This window comes from Salvia hispanica, chromosome 5 (genome assembly GCF_029641045.1).
Source record: "Salvia hispanica isolate PSC_SH4W2 chromosome 5, Shi_PSC_v1, whole genome shotgun sequence".
Lineage (NCBI taxonomy): Eukaryota > Viridiplantae > Streptophyta > Magnoliopsida > Lamiales > Lamiaceae > Salvia > Salvia hispanica.
The window spans coordinates 48,659,925-48,669,649 of NC_142696.1; the positions used below are offsets into that span (position 1 = coordinate 48,659,925).

General features: G+C 34.2%; 2 protein-coding genes across 2 annotated transcripts; one reads left to right on the forward strand and one right to left on the reverse strand.

The window, feature by feature from the left end:
* The first annotated feature begins 3,435 nt into the window (after positions 1-3,435).
* LOC125188131 (F-box protein SKIP19-like) lies at positions 3,436-5,126 on the forward strand. The gene is made up of 2 exons (XM_048084877.2): positions 3,436-4,085; positions 4,485-5,126. Exons 1-2 carry the CDS (start codon positions 3,436-3,438, stop codon positions 5,065-5,067), a joined length of 1,233 nt encoding a protein of 410 aa, XP_047940834.1. The 3' UTR covers positions 5,068-5,126.
* A 1,443-nt stretch (positions 5,127-6,569) lies between these two features.
* Positions 6,570-8,659, reverse strand: LOC125188130 (uncharacterized). Its single transcript, XM_048084876.1, has 3 exons — positions 8,051-8,659; positions 6,816-7,508; positions 6,570-6,671 (listed from the first exon to the last, which is right to left on the reverse strand). Exons 1-3 carry the CDS (start codon positions 8,657-8,659, stop codon positions 6,570-6,572), a joined length of 1,404 nt encoding a protein of 467 aa, XP_047940833.1.
* Between the last annotated feature and the right edge of the window lie 1,066 nt (positions 8,660-9,725).

The following is a 9,725-nucleotide window of genomic DNA, read 5'->3' on the forward strand; positions in this document are numbered from 1 at the left end:
TGTGCCGTGCTTTTTACTAATAAGGTGTAAGGATTCATATATATATATATATATATATATATATATATATATATATATGCGTCATAATGATAACTCATATTTATGTGATAACCTAATAACCCTATCATTTTATGGATCAAAAGTATCATTTTTACTAAAAATGTTATTTATACACGAGAAAATGATTTTTTTTCAGCATGCATAAAATGATATTCTGTTATATAAAATGATACTTTTCATCCATAAAATGAGGGTTATTAGGTTATCACCAAAAATATGGGTTATCATATGATCACATCCATATATATATATATATATATATATATATATATATATATATATATATAGGGGTGCGTTAGGCTCCTTTGCACCCTAAGTGTCCTATTTCCTTCTTAATCTCAGCCCTTGGATCCTTGAATTGGATGGTTGTGATCAATGCATTATTATAGTGTTGCATTATTAGCCGCTGTGCATTATTAGAATGACAATATGCATTATTGGTCTATAATGTTGCATTATTAGCCGATGTGCATTATTAGAATGAAAATGTGCATTATTAAATGACACGTGGCATTAATCTAACCGTCAGATGACAAAATCGTGGGGCTAGGATTAAGAAGGAAAAATGACAAAAGATATAAAAAGGATTTGAATACATCCCCGTAAAATCACGACAATATTTTGAGAAGGAGTAAATCTTGGACTTTCCATAACAGACGTGCATGTGAATCTCCTAAACACCCTTTTCTAATTTTTTATTGATTAAAAATTATTAAATTAGGCTCTAATTTCAGCCCTAAGATCTGGAAAATAAATGGTAGAGATTAAGAAGGAAAAAGTATTAAAGATGGAAAAAGTATTTGAATACATCCCTATATATATATATATATATATAGGGAGAGGGATGTACTAAGATGACAACCCTCTTTATTGTAACACCATACCACCATTTTAGGCCATTGGATCTGAAAATCGTGTGCTTGTCATGCTGCCACGTGTAAAAACACGAAGGGGTAAAATAGGAAATTTCTAATTTTACGTTACCAGATTGCAGTGCTGTTCATTGAATATTGCAGTCTTAACACAACAATATTGCAGTCTACCACGACTGCAATATCTAATATAGTAGACTGCAATATCTAATACAGTAGACTGCAAACCCGTGTTTTTTCACGAAACTTAATCCTAGGCGTCCATAGATGAGATCTAACGGACTATATTGGTGGTATGATGTTATTTTAACTATGGTGGCACCCTAGTGCACCCCTATAGGCAGATGATCAAAATAAGTATGCATTTAAATCCAGAAATGCAGCCCAAATCTTGGCCCTAGGATTAAATGATCTAATGGTCAATAATTAACCAAAAATATGGAGGGTCATAATAAAGCAATTTTAGGTCATATTATTAAATTAGAGTTTATGTCATGTTAAGATCATTTTAGGTCATGCTTTGTTAGCATGACCTTAAAATATACTAACTATGACCTAAAATGCCCTACGTATGATTGTGTTCTGCGTTTCTGTATTTAAATGGAGTTTTCATAGATCAAAACCCTATATATATATATATATATATATATATATATATATATACCACAAATCCACTCTTAAAGACCGAACCACCGAACCCTACCAAATTAGGGCTTTTAGATCTAGTTTTTTATGGATAAGATACATAAATTTATAAATTATTTTCGCCTTCATCACGAGCCTATTTTTAATTCATCCGAAGGTAAATAAGTCATACTAACATGCTACGAAGATTTAACTTTGTTCCAGAATATATTACTTCATTCTAGTAGGTTTTTACTTCATTCCAGTGGGTTTTTACTTCATTCCAGTACTTAAATGTGGTTTCGCCGTCGCGTGCCGTTCTTTCTCTCTACAATATCTATCACCAACGCCATGACGCTAATATGGTTTAATAAACACATGGAATAATGTAATAAATTATTGGAATGAAGTATGTGTAGAAGCATTTGAAGTACAAAATGAAGTAATAAACCTATATAATGAAGTAAAATGGGCTTATAATGAAGCCGAAAATTTTTTCACAGCAACACATCTCATCAAAAAACTTAGATCTAATGGCCTAGATTTGGTCTCTAGTTCGGTCTTTAAAATTGGTTCGACATTGATCACAACTCTATATATATATATATATATATATATATAGGGGAGTGATCAATTGCTAACTCATCATTTAATTGCTAACTACAACTAATTTAAGGCCACATGATTTTAAAAAATGTGTGGTCTACAATTTGCCACGTGTAATTTGTGTTTTTATTAATTAAATCGAAAAAAAAAAACGTCAAATTAGGGTTTTGGATGAAAATGTCAATATAGTGTTTCGAAAATATCAACACAATGCTTTGAAAATGTTAATATAGTGTTTCGAAAATATCAACACAATGCTTTCGAAAAATACGAAAATTCTAAATTTTTTTTTCAAATTTTGACGTCGGAACATATGCATGTAGTATATCGTTGGAATTAGCAGAGTTAGCAACTTAAGAAAGTTAGCAAAGGATCACACCACTCAATAATAATTTATAAATATTTGTACATATTAAATTTAACTGTTGAATTATAATATAAAAATATACTCCCTCCGTCCCAAGATAAGTGACCTATTTCCATTTTTGGGGTGTCCCACTATAAGTGACCTATTTCCATTTTTAGCAAAAAGTCATTTCTGTTACTTTATTCCCCACCTACTTTATTCTCTCTTCTCTTCTCTACTTTTCCCTCTCTCATACTTTACTCTCTCTATTTTAACTTATTTAAATACCATTCCTTAAACCATGTGCCCAAAAAGAAGTAGGTCACTTATCTTGGGACGGAGAGAGTGCCAATAAGTTTTTTTTTTTATTATACTCGGTGATTTAGGATAAAAAGTTGAGAATCATCTTTAGTGTTCCCTCCGTCTTAAGAAAGATGACCCAATCCTTGGGCAACAAAGAATTTTATATAACTTTATTTTGTATGTAAAGTGGAGAGAATAAAGTAAGAGAGAGGGAATAAAGTAGAGGTAAGAGTTTCCATTTTTAGTAACGAGTCATCTTGTTTTAAGCAACTTTTTTTAATTAATAGTCTGATAATTTTTATTCTAGTTAAATTAAAATAAAAGTAAAAATGAAAAAAAATCATTTATTTGTAGCTTGGGTTTGTCGACTATTAGGGTGGACAATTTTCGTTTTTTTTTTTGGCCTGGCCTTCTTGGCCTCTAGTTTTGGTGGCTTGGCCTTGGCTTAGACTCCACTATTACGGATGCTTTTAATCTTGCTCAAAACAAATTAGGATTTCTGTTAGGATTATTAACATCTTCCGGAATGTCTGTTAGGATTTCCCATGGATTTAGTACTTCAGTTTTCCACTCTATAAATAGCAGAAGTTGCTCAAAAAGAGTTCCATTCCGTTCTGTGCCGCCATGGAACGATTTGATAAGCTATTCTCTCTATATCACTCATTTCCCCTGGTGAATAACCCTCATATCCATCCGGACTCTCCACCGCTTTCCAACCTTCGGAACTCACCTTATCCTCCTTTCTACACCTACCAAGGTGTCCAGATCTGCCTTCAGACCCGTAAATTCGATGGCAACGACCCCGCCGGCCTCTACAGCGTCGACGAATACTTCGACTTCCACGACACTCCTCCCCACAAGCGGAGACGTCTATTGGAAGAATGCAAGGAAGGCCAAGCTTCACAGTGGCTCCGGTGGATGCGGACCAACGTCCTTAAGCCCCCGAAGAAAATTCCGGTGGTTGCTTCATCCTCAGTCCCTCCTTCGCCTCCGTGGATTAAACTGCCCAGGAATGTAATGGCCAATATTCTGCAGAGGCTGGGGGCAGAGGAAGTGCTGAGACGTGCACAGACAGTGTGTACTGCGTGGTGGAAGGTTTCCAAGGATCCTGCCTTGTGGCGAGTCATCGATTTTTCCAACCCTAGGCAGGGGGTTTTTAACGACGAGTACTATGCTATGTGCCGATGTGCAGTGGATCGTAGCCAGGGACAATTGGTGGACATCACCATCCAGTACTTCGGGGACGATGAACTCATGGAATACATCGCCAACCGGTAAAATTATATATTTTGTCATTTATGTTTAAAGGTTAAATTCACACGTGTGTTGATGTTACATTTGATATTACTAATGGCTAACTTGCTAACTCATGTATTAAAAATATTAACACGATATGTATTAATGTCGACATAGTATCATCTAGGTTATGTTGACATTTTCAAGACATTGAATTGATGAGTTAGGAGTTAGATAACGATTTTCAATGTTGTGGCATGGATTATAATTTATCAAATAGTCATGTTTTTTCCAACAATTGGGCCGCATTTATGTTCATTGTGTTCTAGAGTAATTGTTGAAATAGGATTGATCAATCTGTTTCTTTGCTAATTACTCTTTCACAGATTCTTTTTAATATTACTGTAAAAGTTATCTAATCATTTTTTATTTTACAGATCCCCAAGTCTTAAACGACTTAAACTTGGAACTTGCTTTTTCATATCGGGAAAATGTGCAACTAGAATGATTGCAAAACTTAGACAGTTGGAAGAGTTACACCTTACTATTAGACCATGGATTGGTGCTTCCCACATTATAGCCATTGGTAATTCTTGCCCATTGTTGAAATCATTCTCGTGCAATGGATTTAAGTGCAAGCTTTTAACAAATGAATTTATTGATCATAATGAGCCGTTTCGGCATGCATATGCTCTCGCAATCAGCCAAAGCATGCCTAATCTACGCCATCTTCAAGTTTTTGCTCATTGGATGGGAAATAAAGGACTTGAGCTCATCCTTAACGGTTGTCCGCACCTCGAATCACTTGATGTCCGACGATGTTTTGATCTCGATCTTGAAGGGGATTTGGGGAAAAGATGTCGTGAGCAAATAAAATATCTTAAACTTCCTGATGACTCAGTTAGTGATATACCGTGGCCTAATTGTGATGGTGGCGATCCATTTGGTACTTCTGCCTACAGCTTTGAAGATTACGTATATGACTATGTTAAACACTACTGTTATAGGCGTAGATTGTAAAATTATCTATTGTCTAGTGATTCTTGACTTATATGTACATGCACAAATAACACTCACCTTTTTATTTCCTTTTCTTGTTTTGTATTTTGGATTAGTAGTGTTATAAGTTTTCTATCTTCAGTTAATCATCATTTATGCTTTTTATTACAACTCTTTATCATCAATAGACTTTATGCCTCTATTTATTGTATAAACTGATAAGTTCTCTCTCCTTCTCATAATAGATGTCACATATTTTCTTTTTTGGAAAAGTTCACTCTTAAATTAATATAAATATATTATTTTCTCTTTCCACTTATAACACAATATAATACCTCCTAAAATCCCGTGCTAATCCTAGCTATAGTCCATCAACATTAACAGCATCAGTTTATATCCCATTTCATGAGAATACCTATTTAAAATGTGTATATGAACTTAACTGTGAAATTTTAATAGAAGTATACAGAGTAATGTGAAATTAGTTTTTCTTATTGCATTATCATGCTACTAGAAGAGGTTGAGCTATAATATAGTATAAACAAAAGATGTTGATGTGAATGATTGGATAATTAGAAGTTTGTAGGATCTTGCAAAGGTACTTGAGCTAAGCTATAATATAGCATAAAACTTCAAAAACTTATACTACTTGTATTTACTTGAAAGGCTATTTGGCCTAGTAAAGCTTTGCCAACTATCGGGCGATTAGGTTAGTCGGAATTCAATTCATAGACTCAACTTATATGTATTTTCCAAAGTGTTTCACGCATCCAAACACTGTATACAGATGATATGACTACTTCTTCCGATTCATCAACAAATATTCTGTATATACTCAAGAGAAAGAAAATGAGAGTAGAGGACAGAGAGTAGAGGAAAGAAGAGGAAAGAGGAACGCAGAGATAAAGAGAAAGAAATTTACCTCTTCTTTATATAACTTCTTTTTTAATGAAAATGTTATTTGAGAATGTATTACGTCTTCTTTAATTTGATCTCTTTTCAACACAAAAATTAAATATGGTGATTATATTTGTATACCGTTTTAATCTATCTTCTTTCCTTGCATTCACTCTTTTTTAAGAAGTATATTTACCTTTATGGGGAGGTAAATGAAAAATATATCCTATTAATATCCTCTTGTTGCACTGCACTATTGGTTGGCCACATTAGTACTAGATTTCATTTCATGATCACAATGTAGTGAGAACATTAACTAATAACCTACAATTAAAAATAAACATAATGAACAGGAGATTAATAGGTCAAGAATCACCTCATTTTCCGATATGTAAAATTTTTAAAAAAGTAAATATATTTCCCCTCCATAAGAAAAAAAACTCATGCATATATAAGATGCTTCATACAAGAGTCAACCAAATTAAAATATGATAACTGCAATACGAATTAGGGTTTCTGATTTCTCTGGAAATGCAACCAAATTAAATATGATAACTGCAATACGAAAAGCTCATAAAGAGTCAACCAACAAGAACAAAACAATTTGTCCCCAAACTGAAACAAATTCAGCAACGTTCTTTCTTAGGCTGGCGCTTTAACAAGGGTTTGATGAGGCCATCAGTTAAAGCTGTCTTTGATGTGAGAGATGCCTTCAATATACATAATGCCTGCACTAGCAAACAAAAGATATTTATTTTGATAATTAATCAATTCTAAAGAGTAATACAAGAGTAAATGAGTTAAGAACACATAAAAAAAATTAAAGAAAAACAAGTAAGTTTAATTGGTTAGAAGGGAGTAAGGATTTTTACCTCATTGAGTCCAATGTGGAATTCAGTTTCTTTCATTTCTGATAGGGGAATTCCACCATCATTGAGAATCGAAATTCTTGAAGTCAAACTAGGACTCATGGTTAAATCATCACTAACAAAACACATAGTTTGTTTCTTGATATATACTTCCTTGCTAGATTTGAATGAAGAAACCATGTCTATGGTTACTTCTTTCTCATGAGAAGAATAATTATACCGCAGCCCTTTCCGTGTCGCTTGGTAAAACAGTTTTGGAGGGCCTTCTTCACTAAGAGGTAGAAACTGATTTTTGGGAAGATAACCATGAGCCAGCTTTGGACTCACCAGCCTATTTTTAGTGTCTGATGTTGTGAAATGCTTATCATCGATGCCATTTGATACGCTTCTGTACAAATTGTCGATATTTTTGAAGGGAGTGTTGCCGGCCAGGAGGAACTCCACTCCACCTAAAGGAATAGCGAGGAAGCTCGATAGAAGCTCTACAAACTCATCACTAGCTTCTGCAAACAGGAATTTGTTCGTTGATTCGTGCAAGAACGCTCGTATAACTATTTTATTGGATTCTGTGGGAGCATCATGTTGATGAATATGATCCAACCAAACCTCGGATTGTGGGCATTTGTTATTGCTCTTCATAACCATGTCCGTTAATGGGGTCGCAGAAGTTAACGACAGCTTGAGCAACTCACCGATCTAATAAAAACCGTTGGTAATCAAGTTAGTAATAAGACTATTTCATACATTTACTGATCATGGCTTAATTATGCATGATAGATGACATGAATCATTTTGGTTAGAATTCTTATATTTTAGAACATACAAAGAAATAAGACTGAACGGACAAGTAATCAAGAAATCCTAGTTTCAGTGAAAACGAAAATATAATTATCAAAAATAAACTGCGGTCCAAACAAAGGCAACGCTATGTATAAGCGTTTAGAAAACCCTAGGATAAAACGTAAAATAGGAAATTGAAATCAAACCCTAAAAATAGTAAATTGTCGTTTTCACCCCTTAAACGATGTCAGATGGCCAATTTCAAGTCATTCTGACTTCGAAGGTTTTAGCCCAATTTCTACGTTGGAACTGTATCAACCTCATTCTTATTTCTATAGACTCACTTATCATATTTGATGTCACATTTCAACAAACCACTACCTAAAATAAACATCAAATGAACTAAGAAAAAATAGCATTATAATGAATATATTCCCCAAAAAGATAAAGAATGTTACCTCATAAGGACCAAGACTCAAACTCTTCATCTCCGCCCCTCGAGTGTCTGTAATCCCGAGATCGGAAAGAGCTTGAACAATTCCACTGACAATAGGCACAACCCTGAGATCATCGGTGACGATGAAAAACAAAGGACTGACAACGAAAGCTTCACCTCCGTCCCGACATTCATCCTTAATGCCTATTCGCCTCGTCAGTGATCCCCCACAATCACACACAGCTATATCAGAATACATGCTGATATTATCATAAGAAGGTTGTGAGCAATTTACATCCTCACAAAGGAAGTATTGCAGCAGTGGGGCAGTGTCGGTAACATCAATCGGTAGTTGACGGTATTCGGGTTGAAACGAACTCCGTGGATTGAGCAGCATTTCCTTAGCGCCTGGGACGGAGAAATGGGCGGTGTCGAGTTCAGACAAGCCTTTGTAGAGAGTGGTTAAGCTTCCGAGTTCCGATCCTTCGTGTTTTTGAAGAATCGTGACGATTTTTCCCAACGGAAGAGTGAGGAAGCTTAGCAGAACGTTGATGAAATCACTGCTGGCTTCTGCAAATAGGACTTTTGTTTTCTCTTTGTTGATCATGACTGTCAGAGATAGAGACGCCATGTTGAGAGAGTGAATGAAATGTGTGCCGTGACTACTGACTGGTGATTATTGATGTAGATATAGAGACACCTTTATATATTTATATAAAGGTGATCTTGTCCCGCTGAATTCAGTGATCTTTCAACTACTTTATGCTTTCAATATCAATTACTACTAATTTTTGTTAATTGGAAACGGTAATGGTGATTTAATGCAAACATCGACGCTTTAGTTTTCATCACCCTAATTAGTAATTACTCCCCTCGTCCCACATAATTTTACATAGTTTGACTTGACACGAGTTTTAAGAAATGTAATAAAAAGTGAGTTGAAAAAGTTGGTGGAATATGAGTTCTACTTTTAAAGTATTGGTTTTATAATAAAATGTGAGTAGGAATGAGTTAGTGGAATATGAGGTCCACTACCAAAAATGATAAAGGTGAAATGGATAAAATTATGTGGGACGGACTAAAATGGAATACTGGGTAAAATTATGTGGGACGGAGGGAGTATAATTTAGATGCATTTTGCGAGGAAAAGTATAATAATATCTAAAATTGTTTCAGTGTTTTTTTTATTTTATTTTTTTAAAAAAATTTTAAGAACTAATTGAGATTCAAGAATCTACCATTAAATATATTGGAATTAATCTTTGAAATTAAAGATATCAAAACTTTCTAATGACATTTGTAAAGTAGCTGGCCACTACTATTGGCATTCTCGACATAAACAACGTGGCGTGAAAAATAAATGGTTCGGCAAGATGTCACTACTATAATTCCTAGGATTTGATTTATTTTAGGGATATTGGCATCTAATATCACGAAACTTTCAAAAAGTTGGGTTTTTCCCACGAACTTTAAAATTGGCAAATAATATCACGAACTTTACCTCTTGTTTGTTTTTTCCCACGAATAAAAAAATTCATGTTATTTTAATAGATTGAAGAACAATTTTGGAGGGTGTACTTCAAGAATAACTATCTTCAAAGATTGAAAAACTTGAAGCTCTCAAAATTGTTGTTGAGAACTTACGAAAGGAGAAACCCAACTTTTTGAAAGTTTTGTGATATTACATGCCAATATCC